Below are 23,642 nucleotides of genomic sequence, written 5' to 3'. Positions count from 1 at the left end.
TCAATGACTGTAATTGTTTTCCTGTTCATGTATATAATAGAATAGCATAGTATTAACGAGAAAAAAAAAAAAAACAAAAAACTTATAAAATTTGAACAAAAAAATACGAAATTCGAATGTCAAGATATTATTTAGAACCATTTCCACATATTTCTGTTGATTGAGATATATGCCAAAATGTTACGATAATCTAAATTAACTAATTAAATAATATTAATATTATTAAACTTATGAAATTTGAAATTAATTTCAACAAAAAAAAGTGCTTCATATATGAAATTTGAATGTCAAGATATTATTTAGAACCATTTCCACATATTTCTGTTGATTGAGATATATGCCAAAATGTAACGATAATCTCAGAAAGCGTCATTACTGTTAGAAAACTAATAATGTTTTGTTCATATATGAAATGTGGAGGGAAAAAAAAATATTCAGAACACGCGTGTTCTGAGCTTTTAAACCTGTTCCGAACATGATTCGTTAATGAATCATTAATTGAATTCCATCCATATGTAATTGAAAAAGCTTCGTTATTTGATGGGATTGTCTCAAAATTTGAGAATGCGGATGAAGGACCCCTTACCAAATTCAGTGGCTGACATGATTCAGTCTTCTCATCGTGCACACTCACGATATCTTCCTCTGTAATTATATCACCAGCAATATTTGAATTGGTGTGACCAGCGCTCCATTCAGTTATTCTGGTTGATGCTGTGAGCGACGAATAGTGAACCAAACGAAACCTAACGAATCAAATAGGATGCTAAACCAAAGGAAATCTAACCAATTTGATTGCAATCCGTTTAAGTGGTGAAATACAATTTGAAACCAAAGGGTGAAATAAATAATATTTAAATTAAATAATTAAAAACTAGTTCAAATATGTTTTATATTAAATAGTAGAGGAACTTTATTGATATAAAATTTTGTTTATTTAATTATTAAAAATTCAAAAATCTAATTCTAAATTTTGTCCATTTAATTATTAAAAATTCAAAATTTTAACAACTTAATTAATAATAATAACAAAAATTATAATTTAATTATTTTTTATTTTATTTTTTAAATATAAACCCTATAAAATATAATATAACAAAATATTTTAATATTTATCACACATTAATGTCTTTCCACCTTTATTAACCGTCTTTCCAACTTTATTAACCATTTAATTTATAACTACTATAGTAAACACTTTACCAAACTATTTAATTTAAAACCATGTAGTATGCACTCTATTGAAAATTGTAATATGCATTTTATGGTTATTGCTAAGGACAGACCTTGCAATGGACATTATCAATTAATAAAGCGGAAGACTTTAAGGAGGTTTACATTTGAGAATAAATGTAAATGGACGCAATCGGATTTCCGGCGGTTATGGGAGATTGGGTCGATCAAATAAATGAATTAAAGAAGAAAAAGCGGATACACACAGGCGCAGCTCATTGAATGCCACGAGATCTAAACTTTCCAAAACTATTCATGGGCATCGAGCGACGAGACATTTCGTAATAATATTAAATGAAATAATAATAATCCACAAATAACAAACGCAAGCTAAGAACATAAGCAGGGGAGAAGCAATTGCAATTGCTCCACCCCAGTCAAATCAGGTCGAGCGGCGCACTTCACTTATTAGTTCCCTCCGCTGGATCGACCCCTCCCAACTTGGTAGGGAAGCTAGATCATGAAAACAAAAGATCCGATGCATGCAACCAAGAAGGCCACCAAACCACGGGAGGGTACCAATGCAGTGCTGGTGCTTGTTGGGGTGGATTCAGAGTTGGCGGGGCTTTGAGTGGGCCCGGCAGGAGCATTGGGTGACGAGGAGGGCGTGCTTGCTTGCGTGGCTGCGGGCGTTGCTGCGGGGGTTTTGGCCTTCGGGGAGTTGGGCTTGGGGCTGGGGGCCTTCGGGGTGTTGGGTATGGGGCTGGGGGCCTTTGGGGTGTTGGCCTTGGGGCTGGGTGCCTTGGGGCTAGGGGCTTTGGGGACGGGGGGCTGGGAGGGTGAAGGAGCAGAGCCGAAGAGCTCTTTGGGTTCGAGTACCGCACTCACGGCGAAAACTGCAAGAGGCTGATCGTCCAGTATGGTGCTGCTGATCGTGGCCTTGCTGAGATTGGTGTTCAGGGTGACTGTGTCGCCGGAGGAGGACACCGACAGGGAGTACTTGCTCGCCAGCGTGGTGACGGGGCCATTGGTGCTCTTGAGGGTACCGAGTGGAGTGTAGGAGGGCAGCGCGTGGAACTTGAGCAACGAGACCTTCTGTTCGCTGGATAGCCTGTCCAGCAACTTATTGACTGCAGCTGTAAAAGCGCCGTCAGTTGGGGCGAACACAGTCAAGCCACTCTTGATGTTTGCATCGTACGACTGGAGCACCCCTGTTGCGGAGATCAAGCCTGCAAATGTCTTGGCCCCGCCCTTTATCAGAACTTCGGTTATGTTGACCTCGCTGGGGGAGGGTGGTGGTGCCCCCGCCGGCGCCTCGGCCACGGTGGTCGTAATGGGCTGGCTTATCTCGATGACCGACAGGTTGTACGTTTCCTGCTGCACGGACTTTACGAACGTGGCAGGTAGACTGGGATGGCCTCCCCCGACGCCGAAAGCGACTTTACCCCCCTTGAGGTCGGTGATGTTGACGAGGCCAGAGGTGCCCGTCGCCGAGCCTGTGGTCTGATACAGCGAGGTTGTAAGCGTGGTGCCGTTGGTGATCTGTTGGAGTTTGTCGGCGTCGAAGTAGTCGAGCAACACATGGAGGCTGAGGACACGCTTGAGTGAGGCCGGATCCAGGCCGCTGAGCGACGACAACCCGGCGTTGCTCACTACCAGCACCGTGATCGTCTGTCTGCTGTTGATGTCATCCGCCAGCTTTGTCCGCGTGAGGTCTTGATTGAATTCACTGAACTCTGGATATCCGTCCAGAACCTTAGTAATATTGAAGGCATTTGCACAGCACAGGAGACTCAGCAAGAGGACCGCTAATTCCAGCCCCAGAAGCTTCATTATGGAGGAATAAAATGGCGTAAATATGATCCCAAACCAGTAAAATGATGGACCCAAATCAAAATCTGGCAAACTTGCAGAGAGGCAGAGAGCCTAGACCAAATGTGGGATGCTCTTCCCACACCAGAAATAAATAAGACGCACTGCTGGGTACGTATTCGAGTGGGGCTACAATCATTCACTAGTATATGTAACTTGCACATCTATGGTCACGGAATACTTCTCGATCTTACCGTCATCTCATCCGGCCTGGCGCAACACTGGAAATATTACTTTCCAATTTTGTCACGTGTGAGTGATATCTTTTAGCAACTGATTTTATCCAGATCGCGGCCGGGTTTACCGCAATTGTAACAAACTCCTACGAACAGGGGTTTCAGTTTGGACTTCACACTCCAGTCCTTTATGGCCAGGACTTAGTTCTGGAGCCCAGGAGACACCTCCCGTGTCCATACAATACACGTAAGTTGGTGAAATTAATGCTAACGCGTAAGCGAAATTGAATTATATCAATGGTTAAGCGAAAATTAATATCTTAGGGAGTAAATACAAATTTTAATATGTGGATCCGGAGAACCCGCATCGAATCGACCATTTTTTTTTCCTATTATTTTTGAATTCAAAAGTTCTAATTTCACTTTGCCTAGTAGGAGAAGAGGGAGAATCCCTATAAAAATGATAATTTAGGAGATGGTGGTTTGGTGCATTTGGACTATTGTAAAATTTGATTTTTGAATGATTAAGTTTGTGGATAGATAATTATTATATATATAATTTACATACAAATTTTAAAAGAATAGTTAGAAATTGCAAAAAATGTTGGTTGAAATTGCATGGGTTTAGAATGATAATGATTTTGAGGGGTTGGTTAAACCAATTTGATCCATTGGGCTTAACCTAGTATGAGGACGGCTTAGTTGAGGGAGTAGTTTTCATAAATTTAAACTTTTAGATGTGAAGTCATTATAGGAAAAATGGATAGTGCTGGAAGTATAGATTAAAAAATAATAAAAAAATAATGTTTATTTAATTAAAAAATAATAATAAAAATATAAATGTATTCAATTCTTGTAAAATTATTTTTAATAATAAAAATACAAATAAAATTTCCAAAGAAAAAATTATAATATACACATTACATTCAAATAAATTTAAATAACAATATTAGTAACTATCATATTTCATAGAATTCCAAAACCTTGAGAAATAAAGAGGGTGAAAATTGATGAAGGCGATGGCTGCGAAGAGCGTTTGGAGAGCAGGAGGAGGGTTTGGAGGTCTCGTGATCGACACCCGGGCCCTCAATGAAACCCGTCTCAGCAGTAAAAGGAAGCGGCACAGGAGGAGCTGCGTAGGGGGGATCAGAGCGACATGGAGGACATCACGAGTGTGGCCTGGCACATTTGTTGCAGCCGAGGAGGCTCCCCAGGCTTGCTATGAGACCGACTGGGGTTTGCGAGGAGTAAAAGGGGAGGCATACCTCGCTCCCGCCACCAATGACGGGGCCTCTGATGCGCTGGCTCGGACACGCTACCCTCGTTGGAATCGATCGCTGCACCCTCAGCAGCTGAAGCTTAACGAACCCAAGGCCAAGGCTCTGGCTTTGATACCTTCCGTGCAGTCCTTGGAATGGGGCAAAAGGGAGCCGGTAAATGATTCATCAGAAGGGTTTATGTATGGATCTGAGGTAATCACTTGCCATACAAATCGCAGTCCCAGACCTAGATCGGACAAAGATCTGCCAGATCTGATCATCCAGAAGGCAGAAAAACCTGTGTACTGGCCAGATTCAGAGATCTGCATAGGGTCAAATCCCTCATCTGAATCCTTTCAGATCCAGATTGCTCAACCTGCAGGCAGAACCATCATGCAATGGGTTCGCCCTTCAGACTTGGTGCAGGACCTCATACTGAATCTAGAGCGCAGAATGGGGATCCCATCCAGCCTGCTGCGACTTCTCTTTCAAGGTAAACAACTTGAAAACCCTCTACCCCTCTCTGCTTACTGCATTTCCAGAAACAGCTCGGTGGTGGCGACCTTCCGTTTGAGAGGAGGTGCAGCAGGGCAAACTTCCTCGGCCCGGCCTTTCTCATACAAGGACGCTGTTCATTCGGAGAACCCCAAACCCCCGGAAGCCCTTAAATCTAAGGCCTTCTTGGTTGAAAAAATTGATGAAGTTCCTTCTGTTGAACTCATGCATGAAGAACTGGCTTCCCAGCATCAAGTATTTGCAGAAAGAGCCATCATTTGCAGATTTAATGGACTGTGGCCTCGATCTCAGGATCTCTATGCATGGATCCATGCAAACTGGACACATCACTGTAAGATCTTCTTTTGCTCGAAAGGTTATTTCATTGTTCTCTTTGATAACATTAAGCACTATGAAAAGGCCTTCGCAGAAGGCCCTTGGTTCTTGGGAACGGCAGGGCTTTTTTTGACTCCCTGGTTTCCAGACTTTGATCCAGCAACTGCAGTCATTACCAAGACACCGGTATGGATCCGGCTTCCAAACTTACCTGCCCATCTATGGAATACTCGTGTCTTCAGAGCTATAGGAGACACATTGGGCAGCTTCATCCATGGAGATTTCTGGAGGACATCCAAAGGCCTCTACTCATATGCAAGAGTGTGTGTGGAGTTAGATCTGAGCAAGGGCCTTCCAGAGCAAATCAACCTCAAGATAAATGACTTCGTCTGGACCCAGACGTTGGATTACGAGAACACCGCTTTTCGATGCCGCCATTGCCAGCAATCTGGGCATTTGCAGAGTACTTGTCCTTCTCGCCCGGCAAAAAAGAACAAAGCTAACGTCTCCAAGCCCAAGCCCAAACGATGGGATCCATGCTCTCCTCCTCCAGTCGAGGATTCAGATTCCTCCAGTTCTGAAGAAGAAGATAGCGATGAAGAATTAAAACAGGCCCCTCATTCTGTTGCCCCTTCCACCGAGGGCCTGGCGCCTTCCTCTGATTCAGTCATTGCTCAGAAACGTGTCCATTTGTCCTCTTCCTCGGACTCAGAAAAGGAAGGCTCCCCCCGGGAGGACCCCAATCTGCAAGTTGTAATCGCCCATACACCCCAAAGTGGCTGGGTTGAAGTTAAAAATAGGAAAGGGAAAAAGCTTCGTGTTGAAACCCCCACTCTGTCAGGGTAGCTTCCAATGCTTCTTAAGCTTTCAGTGACTAGTAGTAGCTCCTTGTTTGCTTATCTCATTTCCCGGAACCGAGGTTGATAGTCCTATCATTTCCGGTTGCCGGTATCGTGCATCTCTGAAATGTATTCTCTTGTACAATATTTTACTGCTTAATAGAATTAGTCTTATCGAGAAAAAAAAAAAAACTATCATATTTCATAACATTTAATTAATAGATATATAAAAATTTAACAAGTTCATATTAATAACATGGTATTTCATAATATAATTTTTTTTTAAGTCAAATTTTTTTATTAATCATAAGGAATATACATGGATATAAAAAATCATGTGGTCTCACCCCGACCACGTTTGTTGACCAATGTGATGATCATACAACATATAAAAAGCAAAATTGCCAGCTGAGAGGTCCAAAGTTTTAGAGGTTTAACATTCAAGAAAACTAACAAAACAAGGAATACACTAGTGAACATATTCTATCGTAAGATGTCATGGAAGCGAGGTTGTCCAACCCAATACTTGGGGGAGGTGGCGGACGATACATGCAGTTGACATGGTTCTCGAAGTGAGCAAGCCAGGTTTCGAGCTTTTCCACCTTTTCAGTTAGCAGATTCTGGTCACGCCAAACTACAACCACCCTCTCATGAACATGGCACTGAAAGTATTGGAGCTACCTGAATTTCGGCATGACAGCCTCGTGTTCGTCTTTGCGAGCTTGATCATGGGCCTCTAGATGAGCAGAGATGGACTGAAGAAGCTCAAGAATTGCTAAGGAGGGACCTGTTCTCCTAGAGTATGTCCTACCTGTGGAACCACAGTGACCTTGGTTGGAGCGGCCCCACGTTGCCGAGCCATGAAGATTCCCTTAACCGCGAACGCCCACACCTGCATCACGACTGAGTTGCAAGACCGTTTGACGATGATTGGCCGCCCTAGAGGCCACAGACGACCTACAACTCCCACGAGCACCATGACCCCCACGACCAGAACCTCTCGCTCCCCGCCTAGAGCTTCCTTCCTCAACAACAACAACATCACCCCGAGACCCAACGGGAGGGGTATCACCTTCCGGCTTCGTCGAAGCAATTAGGCACAAGAAGAGTGGATGGGTCTTCATTGTGGAGCACTAAAGGGACCTACGGAACGGGAGAGGAGGGACTCCTCTAGATATACCACTAACCACCCAGAACCAACTAAGATCGTTTGCGGACTAGAGAGAAAAGTAGAACCAACACCAAGAACCCCACCACCCTTAATTCACCTCCCCGGGTATATCAACCACCTAAAACCAACCTGGACTAACCGTGGACCAAAGAGAAAAGGGGAACCAATACCAAGAGCCTCGCCACCCTGAATTCGCTACCCAAGAATACCCAAGTCAGGCTAGAGAGGATAGCAGCCCACGGGGAGAAAGTCGAGCCAAAATAAGTAGACACCCCAGACGATATTGAAAGGAAATAAGAAGCCAACACCTGAGACGAAGTGAAACAACGAGGGGAGAGATAAAAGCAAAGTCCCCAATAAACAGGAGCTAGAATGTAAGAAAGCCCAGATACCATCGACACCCTAAACCCAGAGTCACCACCCCAAGAGCAATAACACCATTGGCAAGCCCATAATTGCGAAGGTAAGATTCATAGATTCAACACCAGTGAATCCAAAAACTTCCCCAAAGCAACCAAGGCAGAGAACCACAGGAGCAGAGGGAAATTAAGAAGGGAGTCGACCAAAACCAATGAAGGAGTGTCCACGAGAGAGACCTGAAGAAGGAAAGTCTCTTGGGTAGCTATAACGAGCGAGAGGGCGATAGTTGAGGCACACATGTGGCAAGTCGAACAAACCACTACCCTAGAGAAGACATCGAGGAGGACATGAGCAGAGAGGGATGTGTAACACACAGAAGATAATCTGGCAACCAGAGGGAATTATCACCAATGGGATATAGCCAAGAGAGGAATGAAGCCATTGCGTCGGAGCAAATGCAGACTAAAGGGACATAACTGTTCACACATGCGAACACAAGAATATTAGCTATGGCGTGGTGGAGGGGCTATTGCCCTGCCCTCTCCGTCCTTATAAGTTTTACACTTGGCAACTGTCATGTGACGACATGTTGCCCTTGTCCGACACCCCCATTGGGGAATTTCAAAACATATAATTAATAAACATATAAAAATTTAATAAATTTGATTAATAGATATATAATTACAAATAAAAATATTTCTAAACATAAAAATGTGAAATATATACTGTAGAAATTTTGAATAATATGACACATATTCACAGATATTATCCTGATTATACATTTATAAGCGGAACATGCATAATACATAACCTCCTTTACTTTTGATCATCAATTTACAGAAGTAGAAACATTCACAGGCGTACATAGAAGCATTAATCACACATATCAACACAGTATTTTCCCGAGGAAAGCATCTCGCTAAAAACCCAAACTATCTGTATATTATAGTGATTGAATCATGTAACAATACATATTACAATACTCCTCACAAGTACTCAGTACTATCTCCACATGCTACACACAATATAGCTCAAATTTGATCTCCAAATCTCCCTCGCTGCTTGCCTGCCTCCACAGCTCAATACCTGCTCAAGAATGAACGAAAATGGTTTACCAAACTCGTATTTAACCTCCAAAGAATCACTCACATTGGGAAAGATGTGAGCAGAGGCTATAATACTTGGTATTCACCAATTCATTGGCATACTCAATCCCTTTGATTGTGCAAATCATCATGCACAACTATAGTCACAACTGATAGCAGTCTGATCCTCTAACACCTGTCCATGCTAAACTGAACATGCACTGACACGCAACTAAGTTAACTGATGTATTCTATAGTTGCATTATGAGTTAATAATTAGTTTAACAACTCATCATTTGTCTATTTGCAGTTAGACTAATTACAACTAGTTTAACCAAGTCAAACTGAACACAACTTCATTAACTCTACAATCAACTCCACCAAACTCAACTGATTGATTTCTAACTGAAGTCATGCATGCAACAACTCAACTGACCCACAAAGAAAGCGTAATTCCTTCTGACAGCTGCATGTGCCACATTTGTAGCTCAAACTGAAGTGCTCCAAGAGAATAAGAACAAGTTTATAGTCCAGATATTATTATGAGACAATAATATTTGACTTTTCTATTTTTGACAACCAGTCTAAAAATAGACTTTGATCACTCCTGCTGTGATCACTCCTGCTGTGATCATCCCTGCTGTGGTCACTCTTGCTGTGATCATCCCTGCTGGGATCAAAAAATAGAACTTGCGCCATAATTTGCCTGCGGGCCCACTTAGTGAAGGTGAATCTTTTCACTAAGCTCCATCATCTTGTTGCATTCTCAACAAGCATTTCTTGTTGCACACTTTTCAACACTCCCTCTCAACAAGAAAGGCTTCCTCTCAAACCTGATCCTATAACTCTGGAATGTTCTCCATGCAACACATCTGGCCAGTCCACTTGCTCTATCATCAAAGTCTCTGACTGCTATTGCCTCTGTCGACTGAAAACTCTGCATCTCTGTTCTCTTCAGTATCTGACTGCTCTAGCCTCTATCACTTTGATCTCTGACTGCATCTGTGCTGCTGCTAATTCTATCTCCCAGCATTGCATCCACACTGCACCTCCCAACTGACCTCCCTGTTGGGCTAGAAACACCCTCTGATGCTAAAGCTCTACCTGTTGCTGACAAGTGCTACCTCTCTGACATCTGCACTACTGCAACATCTCCATGCATCTCGCACCATTGCACACCTCTCTGTGCCACCTAGCACTGCGCAAAACACTTATGCCTCTCGCATTGCTACAGCCTGCTAGCTATGCGCTGTCCTGGGATTCCCTGCACTGTCGCTCTCTCTGCTGCTCCATCTGCATCTGTCTCTACCCAATCAGTCAGTTCCTACTACTACACATCGGGGCTCCCGTAGCAAGGTATCATCCAAGAGGTTGGGTACCTCAAGGATCCTGCCTCTCCTCCTTGGGATGATTAATCCACGTCACCCCACCTCCTACCGGGAGGTATGGCTGCATGTGATCCCTCTGCCCACCTGGCTTGAAGTTTCCCCCTACTGGAGGTCTCTGCATGAGTAGATGTCTCTACTCGATCTCCTCTCAGCTTCCCTTGTTGTGGTTGCTCCACAACCTCATGAAGCTGGTGCACCAATCGTGGCTCCTCCACAATCGTCTGAGACTTCTTCTGGCTCTGCATGTTGAGAGGTAATATACGCTCCCTCTCAACCACCAAGTCTCCATCAGTTGCCTCGCTGCTCAAGGCTTTGCATGCATCTTGAACCTCAAGAGCATACAGGTTCTTGACCCGTGAACCAATCTACTTCACCTGTCTAGTGATGATGTGTCTAAGGAAAACCTTTCCCTTACTGAAGACTACATCATAGCCTCTATCTTCCAGCACTGCGATCGACACCAAGTTTCTCTTCAGTCCTGGTACATACTTGACATTGGTCAAGGTAAGGCGAGCTCCATGCTCCCTCTGAAAAATAACCGTGCCTACATCTGAGACACTATACTTCTTATTATTACCCATCCCTATGAGTATCTGGGGATCTTTCTCCTCCAAAGTACTGAACAAAATTTTGTCACCGGTCATGTGGAAAGAAGCTCCAATGTCAAGAAACCAACCACTTCCCACCATGGATGAAACCATGCATGCGAAGAGTGTGAAATCCAACTCAAACTGTGAAGCAAGTGAGGCTACCTCACCTTCAGATCCTTCCCCGGATCCCTTCTTGGACTTCTTCTTTGGGCAATTAGTAGCATAATGGCCCAACTCATGACAACAAAAGCATCTCACCTTCGACTTGTCAACCTTCTTCCCATCATTGGAAGAACTGGATTCGGAAAGAGAAACCTTCCCTTTCCCCTTCTTCACCTTACTCGCTAAGGCACAGTTCTCCTCATCATGCATAGATGAAGAACCATCTTTGGGGCTCCGTCTAATCTCCTCCTGCACAAGATCCGACCAAAGTCTCTCCCATCCTGGCAGTTTCTCCCTTCCATTCAACGAGTCCTGGTAGCTATGCCAACTCCTAGGAAGGTCAAGGAGTGCTAGACTCACCATCCTCATCCGACAGTCACCCCCACACTTCCCAGCTCATCCCGGCATTGGGTGAACTTCGTGAGATACTGGGGCATACTGTCTCCATTCTCACACTTAATGTTTCTGAGTTTTATCTCTTGCTTTGGAATTAAATTCGAATTCCACTAGCTCAAAAACTCAACCACTTCCGATCTAGAATTCGTGAGAACAAAGTATTTCTTGTACAGAGATTGACTGTCTGGGCATTCACCGGATATCTCACCTTCCAAAAGAAGGATGAATCCAGAGGCTACCTGGCCCAATTACAGACTCCGCCTGAAGAAATAAAATGTAAACACTTTCTGAATAATAGATCCGATGATCAATCCTCGCTTGATATCCTGTAAAAATCTCTTCTACAAATCAAGCAGCTCCGATATCATGTAGAAATTTTGAATAATATGACACATATTCACAGAGATTATCCTGATTATACACTTATAAGCGGAACATGCATAATACATAACCTCCTCTACGTTGATCATCAATTTACAGAAGCAGAAACATTCACATGCGTACATAGAAGCATCAATCACACATATCAACACAATATTTTCCCGGGGAAAGCATCTCGCTAAAAACCCCAACTATCTGTATATTATAGTGATTGAATCATGTAACAATACATAGTACAATACTCCTCACAAGTACTCAGTACTATCTCCACATGCTACACACAATACATCTCAGATCTGATCTCCAAATCTCCCCCGCTGCTTGCCTGCCTCCACAGCTCAATACCTGCTCAAGAATGAATGAGAATGGTTTACCAAACTCGTATTTAACCTCCAAAGAATCACTCACACTGGGAAAGACGTGAGCAGAGGCTATAATACTTGGTATTGGCCAATTCATTGGCATACTCAATCCCTTTGATTGTGCAAATCATCATGCACAACCACAGTCACAACTGATAGCAATTTGATCCTCTAACACCTGTCCATGCTGAACTGAACATGCACTGACATGCAACTGAGTTAACTGATGTATTCTATAGTTGCATTATGAGTTAATAATTAGTTTAACAACTCATCATTAGTCTATTTGCAGTTAGACTAATTACAACTAGTTTAACCAAGTCAAACTAAACACAACTTCATTAACTCTACAATCAACTCCACCAAACTCAACCGATTGAGTTCTAACTGAAGTCATGCATGCAACAACTCAACTAATCCACAAAGAAAGCGTACTTCCTTCTGACAGCTGCATGTGCCACATCTGTAGCTCAAACTAAAGTGCTCCAAGAGAATAAGATCAAGTTTATAGTCCAAATATTATTATGAGACAATAATATTTGACTTTTCTATTTTTGACAGCTAGTCTAAAAATAGACTTTGATCACTCCTGTTGTGATCACTCCTGCTGTGACCACTCCTGCTGTGGTCACTCCTGCTGTGATCATCCCTGCTGTGGTCACTCTTGCCGTGATCATCCCTGCTGGGATCAAAAAATAGAACTTGCGCCATAATTTGCCTGCGGGCCCACTTAGTGAAGGCGACTCTTTTCACTAAGTTCCATCATCTTGTTGCATTCTCAACAAGCATTTCTTGTTGCACACTTTTCAACATATACAATATATAAATAACAGCTACAAACTAAGAACCATTTGACCATATAAATTAAAACAAGTGCTATTGTCACTTTAGCCCTTGCCATTAAAGTTAGAAATTATGCTTTCTAAAAAATTGCTTATTCATTTTCAAAGTTAAACATTATAACTTGCATTAGCCGCCAACGAAAAATTCATTGCTACATTGTTGTACTTATGCCTTGGCAAGTACAACTAAATTGAAATCTAAAGTGTAGAAATTAATTGCCTACCAAGAGAAGGACTTGCATAAATTTTGGTGGGTAGCAACCACTAGTAGGTCTACACATTTACATTTTTATTTCTAGTTATTAAAGTGATAAAGAACACAAATAATAGTGGGAAATAACTCATGATAAATTTATTTATTTACATCTTATTCCTACACATTTTTTTATGCAAATACTAGTGTAACATATGATGTATAATAACTAATGATAAATATGCTATTTACCTAAATATGAATTATTTTCAACGATTTATATTTTGGTTGGATTTCTTGCAAAACTTTATAATAAAAATTCATTGCACATGTATCTAAAAATCATGACATGAATATTGCAACCATATCTAGAAATTATATTGTATTGTGCAAAGGCTGCAATAAAATTTTCAAGTTATTGTCCAATCAAATGTTTCAATTTTTTTTCTTTCTATTAATATTATAAATAAATATATATTTTTTCAAAATTGAAACTTTATAACTTTCTCTAGTTAATATTAAACTAATTATAGTGATCAAAATGAAAATATATTACTATAGGACTAATAATAATTCATATTCATAACAATTTTATTTCAAAACTTCATATTTTAATTTAATTAATAAACATATATAAATTCAATATTTATAATATTGTTTTTAATTTAGATATTTATCTATCTACTATATATCATCAAGTGTAAAAATAAAAAATGTTAAAACATACGAAAGAAATATAAGAATATTACTTAGGTTTTAATAAAATTAAAAATAAGAACATTTATGTATATTGAGATGTGAAATTTAGATAAGAGTAAATAACATTATTAATACCATCATAAAACCATTTTAAATTCACATTTATCAAGTGCTTTATAACATCCACACAAAAAAATAAATATATCTTAACATAAATAAATTTTACTTTTTTAATTCATATAATACTTCTATTATTGATGGAACTTATTGTTAAATTGTATTATGCTCTTTTAAACTTTGTTTAGGATAATTAAGGTTTAACTCCTTTATATTTAATTCTCAACCATGTACATGCATTGTTTAGGAACTTCTCAACCATATACATGCTTGTTAATATAGTGCTTCACATTCGTACCTCATTTCATCAGCTAGAGGGTATATAATATGGTAATCTTATTATGTATTATTGATATGTTCTTAACATTCTATGTGCATGGTCCCAAAGCTTGATCGATACTCCACGTCATATATTATTAAAGTTAATGGAGGCTTTATCAACCTCACGCTCTTTTTCTAGATCTTTCCACTATACATGCGTTTCGTACAACTTGGGCAAGGTGGCAATAGAGTTAGCCTTTGATTTCCATGGCAGAGATCCGACGACTCTCAACAATTAGGGATGGTTATAGCTGTAACCACCTCCCCCCTCACCGCATTCCCGCCTCATTCGCACTTATGTGCATAGAGCTCCATCGATTTGAACCCAACTCTTTCATTTCGTAATTTTCCTGGTTCAGGCTCGGATACCAGGTAATTTCTCTCCAAAAATTTCTTTGCGGTTTTGGTAATTCGATTTTGTTTTTGAAAAAGATAAGGTTATAACCAGGATGGAGCTCGTCCCTATAGGTATTTGATGCCAGTTTTTTGGTATACTCAATGTTTTTTCTGAAAATCTATGTGGTTTATTTCCCTTGTTGGGACTAGGCTATAAATTTTTAGGCCGATAGGCCTTCCTTTGGAACAGACTTTCGTCGTTCCTTTGGCTCTCGTGCTGACACCTGGCATCGGATTCTGAATGGCTCCTTTGTTCCTATACTGACACGTGGAATCGGATTCCAGGAGTTTTTCAATATCGGCCTTCCTTTGGAACAGACTTTCGTCGTTCCTTTGGCTCTCGTGCTGACACCTGGCATCGGATTCTGAATGGCTCCTTTGTTCCTATACTGACACGTGGAATCGGATTCCAGGAGTTTTTCAATCTCGTGCAGCGGGACAGTTCTGCGAGGAAGTGGTTCTGCGAGGGAATGGCGGGTGTCTTTTCCTTCGTTATACCAACACATGCAAGACTCTGCTGATTTTTAGTTTTCATCTGCAAGATTGACTTTAAGGGCAGGAGGGGGAAATTAGGGTTTTGGGTATACAGATCTCATCTTCGCCTGGAACGAGCAGCAAGGGCAGAGAGAGTGCGCGGAGGAGGGAGGGGGGCGCCATGACATCCTTAAGCAGAGAGCTCGTTTTTCTCATCTTACAGTTTCTTGATGAGGAAAAGTTCAAAGAGACGGTGCACAAGTAAGTTGGTTTTTTTAACATACATTTCTCAAATCCTCTTTTGGTGTTTTGTTTTTTGTTGAGTGGGTATTCTGCAAATGAGAAGCTAATGATATTGTTGTGCATGGCATGGTATAATAATAACAGGTTGGAGCAGGAATCGGGGTTTTTCTTCAACATGAAATATTTTGAAGATCAAGTACAGGCGGGAGAATGGGAAGAGGTGGAGAGATACCTGTCCGGTTTCACAAAGGTGGACGACAACCGTTATTCCATGAAAGTATTCTTCGAGATCAGAAAACAAAAATATTTGGAAGCTTTAGACAAGTAGCCATTTCCTTCTTTCTTAAGGTGCTTTCTCGCCAGAATGCAGAGATGAGTGAGATTGAAGTATTGGTATGTTGAAAATAAAAAATTATCATTTGGGTATTCACAGGCAAGATCGGGCTAGAGCTGTAGAGATATTGGTGAAGGATCTCAAAGTCTTTTCTTCATTCAACGAAGAGCTGTTCAAAGAAATCACGCAGCTTCTTACCCTGGACAACTTCAGGTACGTTCTCTTATTTATATTTTGGCGGTTTTGGCTGTTCGAGTGGGAAAGAAGCCTTGAAATCATGCATCGGCTTTCGGAAGTCCTGTATAGTTGGAGTGAGTTGGATTGGGTACAGTTGGAGTGACTTCGATTTGGTATTTTGTAGGGAAAATGAGCAGCTGTCTAAGTATGGGGATGCAAAGTCGGCCAGGACCATTATGCTTATAGAGCTAAAGAAATTGTTAGAAGCTAATCCTCTGTTCCGTGACAAACTCACATTCCCGGCCTTCAAAGCCTCAAGGCTCCGAACACTGATAAATCAAAGGTAGGGTGCTTTTTTATGTTCAGCAGTTCATGGAGGCCTCTGGCTGATCTCTGTTCCTTTTGGTTTTGAACTGGTCAAGATGAATGTTTTTAGCACTCATTAACTACATACTTCAGAAAATTCAAATAATGAATTACTAATCAGACAATGAGAATTCTCTGTTTTTGTTATGCCTACTGTTTATTTTTGGGAACAGGGGATTCGATAAAAGTACTAACATAACAAAGTGTGCCATTGGCCTTTTTGTATCCAGCCTCAATTGGCAGCACCAGCTTTGCAAAAATCCCCGACCTAATCCTGATATTAAGACCCTGTTTCTCGATCATACATGCACACCACCAAATGGGGCCCGAGCACCAACGCCTTCAACTAACCCACTTGTGGGTACACTTCCAAAAGGAACAGTGTTTCCTCCTATTGCCACCCACAGTGTGAATCAACTGGTAAATTTGTTTTGACGGTCATGCAGCCATGATTTCAACAAATACATTAGTTTAATTGATTTTTTTTTGTTTCCACAAATCATTAATAATGTGTTCGTTGCGTCTTTTTGATATGATTTCAACCTTTCCAGCCTGCTGGTGCTTCTTCCGGCGGTCTTTCGGGATGGATGGCAAATCCTAATCCTGCTGCTGCACACTCTGCTGGACCAGTATCTCTTGCACCACCCCCAAATGCAGGTTTGCTTAATTTACTATATTTTGTAAAATGCTCTTTAGTAGGCTAATACCATGTTATCTCTTGGAAAATTTGTATGGCATTCTTGAATGTTATTGAGTAGCAACAGTATTTTGTAAAATTCTCTTTAGTAGGCTAACATCATGTTATCTCTTGCAAAAATTGTATGGCATGCTTGAATCTTATTCAGTAGGAACAGTGGAAGAAGATATACTAGTTTGTCCTTTCAAGTGGGGTGATTTAGTAGGCTCTTTCTGTTCATATATGTCAGAAATATGTTTCTTTTTTCTATAACACGAATTTTCCTAACAGAGCATATTTTGACTTCTCATTCTGTGAATGGCATCAGCGGCTTTCCTAAAACGACCTAGAACTCCACCATCAAATGGTCCTGCTGTAGACTATCAATCTGCTGATTCTGAACACCTCATGAAGCGCATCCGGGGTGGTCAGTCGGAGGAGGTACATACAGAGCATTTATTAAGATCGATATTGGATTATATGATGGATTGAAATTGTCTGCCTGCAGTCCATGTGTTTATTACTTTTAATTGAGTCACAACTTAATGCTAAATTCTCTTGTACTTTTTGTTTGTTTCAAGTTTCTTGGCTTTTCTACCAGGTCCATTGACTGTTGTATGTGATCGATTTTGAGTAGGATATATCAGTTATTCTACAGGGATTGCTTTTCCACAAACTAAGAATGCTCACTTTCTAATTGTAGGTGACCTACCCAGGCCCAGGCCCAGGTCATCCTCTTAACATGTACTCACAAGATGACCTGCCAAAGACTCTGGCAAGAACTCTCAATCAGGGTTCAAATGTTATGAGTCTGGATTTCCATCCTCTGCAGCAAACAATTTTGCTAGGTGATTTCAAATTCCATTCAATGCAGTTCTTCATTCAAATAAATTCTTAAATTCAATTTGGAAGCTGTACCGTTTCTCTTTATAAGTATGTTCACACTGGCTAGTGGTTCAAATTTGGATTGCTGGCTTTATCGATCAGTTGGAACAAACGTTGGTGACATTGCAATTTGGGAAGTGGCATCTCGTGAAAGATTAGCTTATAGGACCTTTAAAGTTTGGGAAGTTTCGGCCTGTTCGATTCAAATGCAGGTAGATGATTTTTTCATAAATTAGTTCTGTAATTTAAATTGGAAAAATTGTACATCTATGAATTGATCTTCAAAATATTTTAGAGTTCTTTCTCGAGTTGATCATTAGCACAGGCGTTAGGTAAACTCTTATACATGTTTTTTTATTTTTTCATAGGCTGCTCTTGTGAAAGATCCAGCTGTATCAGTGAATCGTTGTATCTGGAGCCCAGATGGGGCAGTCCTTGGTAACTTAATCTATACTCTGTATTCTTTAATAAGATGTTTTGACATCATTTCCTCCTTTAAAGTTTATATAACAATGTGAGTGATTTGTAATAATGCCATTTACAAATGTCTCTGGTCTACTTTTGGTTGGTTGTGCACCAAAACAATGGTGTACCATGTGCTATTTCCCCTATTCATATACTGACATGCCTGCATTTGCGTTCATAGGAGTTGCGTTTTCCAAGCATATAGTTCACATATATTCTTATACTGTGGCAGGCGATTTGAGACAACATCTAGAGGTTTGATTACATACTTAAAGACCAACCTGTACATGCTTGTAGCTCTGTAAAATTAAGTTTGTATTGAAAGTATAATTTATTAACATTGATATGATTTATACAGATTGACGCACATACTGGTGGTGTGAATGATATTGCTTTTTCACACCCTACCTCCCAGCTATGCATAATTACATGTGGGGATGATAAGAACATCAAGGTAATCTGCTTCATCAGATATGTCAGACTCATTCTAATAGTTGTTGTTTACTTACTCTGTGTATGATTTTTTTTTGTCTGTGCTTGTCTGTGCTTGTAGGTGTGGGATGCAGTAACTGGTCGAAAGCAGTACACATTCGAAGGTCATGAAGCACCCGTCTATTCTGTTTGCCCTCACCAGAAAGAAAATATTCAGGTACTTTGTTCCTTGAGACCTGAATAATATATGTGAATTACAGTTGAATTTTCACGACAAAAATATGCATACCATTCAAAAGCCTCTCCATTTCCTCAAATTCTCCATTATAAACTGTCAATAGTTAATTAAAAGGTCAATACTGAGAGTCCACTTGAACAAAATAAGAATTAAGTGACAGAGTTAGCATGTGGTGTCAAAATCAATTCATAACTTTACACAGACTTACAAGCAGAATAGCTCCTGTTCATCACTTTACACAGATTACAACAAGCATTGCTTCAAACGCACCAAATGCCCAATCTCTCAGCTATACAACAGATTATAAATCTATAAAGAATTTAGTTTTACTCCACCCCAATAAGGTGTGGAATGTTATATGCACAAGCCAGTACAACTGTTTATAGTTCATCACTTGAGTTAATTGCTCAACGCCATGTTTAGTGTGAAATGGATGTTATTGTTAAGATGCTATGCTGAAAGAGCTCACTTTCTTTGGTGTTGCAACCACAAGTGGAGCTCCTGGAGAATTTGTAATAACAAATTTGTCATGCATAAATTTGCTATCCACACTGGATTCATCTTTTGGAACAATCTTGTAGCAATAGCAGCTTTTTAGCCCATTATGGCCCTTGTAACACACATGTCGCTGTTTTTTACTTGCCGGAAGTTCCAGATGACAGAAAATTTGCCAACAGTGGCAACTAGATGGTACTCCTGCCTTCCACTCTCAGTAACCTGTAGTGATGAAGAGAATAGATGTCAGAAATTAGTACACTTGAAGAGCTAATAAAGGTTATATTGCAGGCCAACGGTCCTGTAAGGTTCAATTGCTACATGTTATGAAGTTGAAGTCATTTTTTGTGTACCTTATCCCTTCATAGACAATTGCTAACTTTTAATACATTATTATTTGTTTATAGTGGTCATATTAAAGAAGCATATGGCCAAATTTTTGTGTAACTGTAAGGCCATGTTTGGAATTTGTGTTTGGGAGAATCGAATGTAGTGGAAGTTAGAGACATAGAAACTTTGTACAGAAAATACATGATTTCTCACAGCTGTCATCTTCTGCATTCTCTGATTATCGCTACTTATACTCAACATTCAATGGTTATGGTCAGCTGTTTGATGTGGAGTAGTCTTCTCATGACGGTACAGCTCCAACACTTCCAGTGTCGAAATTGGTTCGCGCTATTTCTCTTTTGAAAGGATATACGCAGATTACATAATTGATCTTAGTTAATTCGAATCTATATTATCTGGATTCGTAAGCCCAAATACAAGACCTAATTGCTTTTACAGTAATTTGAATCTACAATTCCTGGAGTAGTATTTGGCGGTTCTGTGGTTATCTCTGTTTGCAATTTCATGACTAAGCGTTACTGCTGTCTACAGATACTTGTATGGTGTGATGTTAATAATTATTGCAGACAAGTTGGTTATACTACCAATTGCATTCCTTATTTCACAAGATTTCCCAAAATACTTTGAAAAATATAATACATGAATTTAAAATCGGTTTCAAAATTTTAATAACGTTAATGTTTTAGTTGTAGTGTCAACGTTGTAATTTACTTCTTACTTAAAAAAAAAGCGTGTTGCCAATAATCTTAGTAAGTATGAACGCGTTCTACACTTACTATATTGATATGAATGGTTTGGTTTTGGTTTTGTTCTTTTAATATCAAATGTACTGGTACAGGATGGTCAACGTGGTTATTGCCTTCGTCACTACTCAACTTTATATATGCCTGACTATCTATAGAACTCTCTTCTTTTTGCTAATCCTATCGGCCTCTCTTTGTACCTTTTGGGACAATTGCTAGTTATATATATTTTCACATGATGCATTGGATGATGTTTTTTTTTTTTTTGGGTACAAATTGACTATTTAAGACCCTCGTATATATATGGCTATCGACTATATATATAACTAGTCTTGACTACTAGATGGGAAGCGTGATGCATGCCTAGAAATGATATAGGATGTTTGTGATATGGATATATGAGAAAGAAAAAATACGTAATTTGATCTCATATGGTAATATATTTCATTTTTTTCGTACTTTGGTGTACATCTCGTATTGGATTGTTAGTAGCAAGAGGAAACTCTCATTTTATACAAAATTCGTGATGTTGAAAATCATTTGTAGGTTTAATAATGTCAAGCTCTTGCTAGAGTTCAAGGTAAAGTATTTGGGTTTTTACATGTAGTTGCATGATCTTTCAATAATTTTCTTTGCTTTAGAATTTATTATTATAATAACCATTGATTGTTATAGCCGCTAGATAGGGAACATCAGAGCCCGTAGCTTCGTACTTCGATGTACATCTCGCATTGGATTGTCAGTAGCAAGAGGAAACTCTCATTTTATACAAAATTCGTGATGTTGAAAATCATTTGTAGGTTTAATAATGTCAAGCTCTTGCCAGAGTTCAAGGTAAAGTATTTGGGTTTTTACATGTAGTTGCACGATCTTTCAATAATTTTCTTTGCTTTAGAATTTATTATTATAATAACCATTGATTGTTATAGCCGCTAGATAGGGAACATTAGAGCCCGTAGCTTTACAGGTATTCCCTAGGGCTTTTCTTCCATTATCTCGGGATTTATTTTCTAAGATTTGACTCTGTTTTCTTTTAACTATAACATTTCTTTTTTGCTGGTGGCTAGGTTCGCTTTCTAAACCAATTTCTCTTCTACCTGGTTTTGGCGTTGGGCTTCACGGCCGACTTTGGAATTACAATTAAGGTTCCTTTTGTAATCATTCGTTCATTTTTTATTAATTTGACATAGGCTCCAATTAAACGATTCTTAGCCGAAGTTGAACTTGGGGTTTCTTGCTAGTTTTTTTGTTTGTTTGTTTGTCAAGTGGTCTGAGTTCATCAGAGATTACATAAGGCTTATCAATGGCTTGAGAAACTATGACCCAGGGGCATCTAAGCCATCAAAATCACCTGAGGGTTACACCTAACCTGGGTCACACCAACCCTTAATATAACTGCATTTTTTCCCACAAAGTTTTGAACCTGTGACCTTCACATCACAAAGTGACTTAATAGTACATCCCATCACCGTATATTCTATGCCTCGTGAGAAAGTTTTCTTGCAAGTTTAATTATGTAATATTTATGAATTTGGCCATTTAACACACCCTTTTCCTGGGCTACTACGATAGTCTTTTTTAGTTAGGATTTATTGTATACAATATTGAGCAAAGTTTCATAGATGTCACTTCCTTTTCTGGAAACAACAAAGTCAATTTTTTGTGTTTAATTTTGTATATTTTTCGTACTATGAGAGATACGCTATTTTAATACCAGGTTTTGTACATAAACTTAATATCTTGTAGCTGTTTCGCCTTCACGCATTTCTGGGTATGGTGAAAGTTATGGGTTCCAAACCCTTTAGTTTTAATTGTGAGTACCATACACGTTATGCTTTCGTTGTTGTTATAAATATTTTATGTTATTAAATTTTTACATTTTCCCTCTGGGAATTCTTATTGTGACTAGTTTAGTTCATCCACATTACGAGTTGGAATTAAAATTAGCACTTATTCTATTTTAAAGATAGTTGTTCAATATTATTTTTAAGTTCTAGTTGCGAATGAATTTTTCGAGTTTGCTTTCAACTTACTGTTAATATTTTATAATTCACGGCCCACGAACTCATCATAAATTTTATTTTTATTAATTTAGTTTCTAGTTCAGGGTAGCAGAGTATTACTACTCCAATGAATGGGGCGAGACTTGGTCCCACTAGAACATTCCCTTCACCATGTGGAGCATTATATATGTTTAAATATTTCGAAAATGCACTGTGCCAAATGGTAGAATCTTGTTAGTTGTTTGGAACTAACCCTTGTTCGTCACAATTTATAGTAGGAAATATATTATGTATTTCAATTATTCTCAGTATAAAGTAGATGTTCTCTTTTTGTTCAACACATATGTATGTTTATGTAATTTGGTTATTGTAGAATCAATGTTATTCAACCCTCATTCTATCTATTTTATGGTTGTGTTTGGTCATTGTTAGTTGCATAATTATTGCCGGTTTCTATCTATTACAAAGATCAAGTTAAATTTTTACTTATTTTCTCTCTATCTTTTTAAAGAAGTTACTACTAGCATAGTGGGTAGGTGGAACCTAATCTCTTATAAGGATTTTTCATTCACCCTTCTACAATGCTTAGATGTAATTAATTACATAAGCAAGGATTGTTCCCTAATTCGACTCATGTATACTAGTGGGAGCTAACCTATTTCTATAGTGCATATACTATTAATAATATCATACATACATACTTGAACTGTAACATTTAAAATCCGTCTTTACATTCCCTTTCACACAGATCCTTCATAAGAACTCTGCCATCATTCTATTAAATCCGCAAAAAGCTTCGTAATTCCTTTACTTAAAATCACTACTAGTAAATAAAGCTTCTGTATACTTTATCATTTATAATAAAAGTTCTATTATGAAAGAAACATTAATAACACAAAGTACTTATCTCTTAGGGCCGAAGCTGTCAGGGAATTCATAAAGGAGAAATACCACTCCTCCCAACCAATGAGAATGGAAATTACATCCAATTCTCCCCCCAAGCTAATTTTTCACTCCCAAAATAGTTGCTTGATAGTGACCTAACAAGGTATGTTCAAAGGCATCAAGATTGTACAAGTCCAGCCAAAGAACTCACAAACTCACAAGTTTGTCTTAAGGTTTCCATTGGCCACCAACCAGCTCAAGA

At 39.4% G+C, this 23,642-nt stretch overlaps 1 protein-coding gene and 1 pseudogene across 5 annotated transcripts; one reads left to right on the top strand and one right to left on the bottom strand.

The window, feature by feature from the left end:
- Nucleotides 1-1,540: 1,540 nt before the first annotated feature.
- On the bottom strand, nucleotides 1,541-3,095 carry LOC149152670 (fasciclin-like arabinogalactan protein 10 pseudogene; annotated as a pseudogene).
- Nucleotides 3,096-15,062: 11,967 nt separating this feature from the next.
- LOC149152669 (protein TOPLESS-RELATED PROTEIN 2-like) lies at nucleotides 15,063-20,359 on the top strand. Of its 5 annotated transcripts, none has more exons than XM_089439945.1 (14): nucleotides 15,063-15,348; nucleotides 15,475-15,654; nucleotides 15,764-15,877; nucleotides 16,026-16,184; nucleotides 16,438-16,627; nucleotides 16,759-16,864; nucleotides 17,212-17,324; nucleotides 17,587-17,731; nucleotides 17,871-17,980; nucleotides 18,137-18,206; nucleotides 18,415-18,488; nucleotides 18,592-18,687; nucleotides 18,787-18,882; nucleotides 20,007-20,359. In XM_089439945.1, exons 1-14 carry the CDS (start codon nucleotides 15,269-15,271, stop codon nucleotides 20,022-20,024), a joined length of 1,551 nt encoding a protein of 516 aa, XP_089296071.1. In that variant the 5' UTR covers nucleotides 15,063-15,268; the 3' UTR covers nucleotides 20,025-20,359. The 5 variants fall into 5 exon arrangements, with proteins under 5 accessions (XP_089296071.1, XP_089296069.1, XP_089296070.1 ...); XM_089439943.1 differs by lacking the exon at nucleotides 20,007-20,359 and adding an exon at nucleotides 19,146-19,532; XM_089439946.1 differs by lacking the exon at nucleotides 20,007-20,359 and adding an exon at nucleotides 19,146-19,518 and having other exon boundaries at nucleotides 15,316-15,348; nucleotides 15,475-15,580.
- Nucleotides 20,360-23,642: the final 3,283 nt, after the last annotated feature.

The sequence above is a fragment of the Pinus tabuliformis genome, chromosome 9, assembly GCF_031772625.1.
Source record: "Pinus tabuliformis cultivar Carrire ecotype Pingquan chromosome 9, CPIR1, whole genome shotgun sequence".
Taxonomy (NCBI): Eukaryota; Viridiplantae; Streptophyta; class Pinopsida; order Pinales; family Pinaceae; genus Pinus; species Pinus tabuliformis.
This window is presented reverse-complemented; position numbering and strand designations above follow the sequence as displayed.

Bases quoted from the DNA above. Each gene is read 5' to 3' on its own strand.
- LOC149152669 (XM_089439943.1), top strand. From the start codon at position 15,269: ATGACATCCTTAAGCAGAGAGCTCGTTTTTCTCATCTTACAGTTTCTT. The intron at 15,878-16,025 runs GTACGTTCTCTT...GGTATTTTGTAG, and splicing joins CTTACCCTGGACAACTTCAG to GGAAAATGAGCAGCTGTCTA. The intron at 16,628-16,758 runs GTAAATTTGTTT...CAACCTTTCCAG, and splicing joins CCCACAGTGTGAATCAACTG to CCTGCTGGTGCTTCTTCCGG.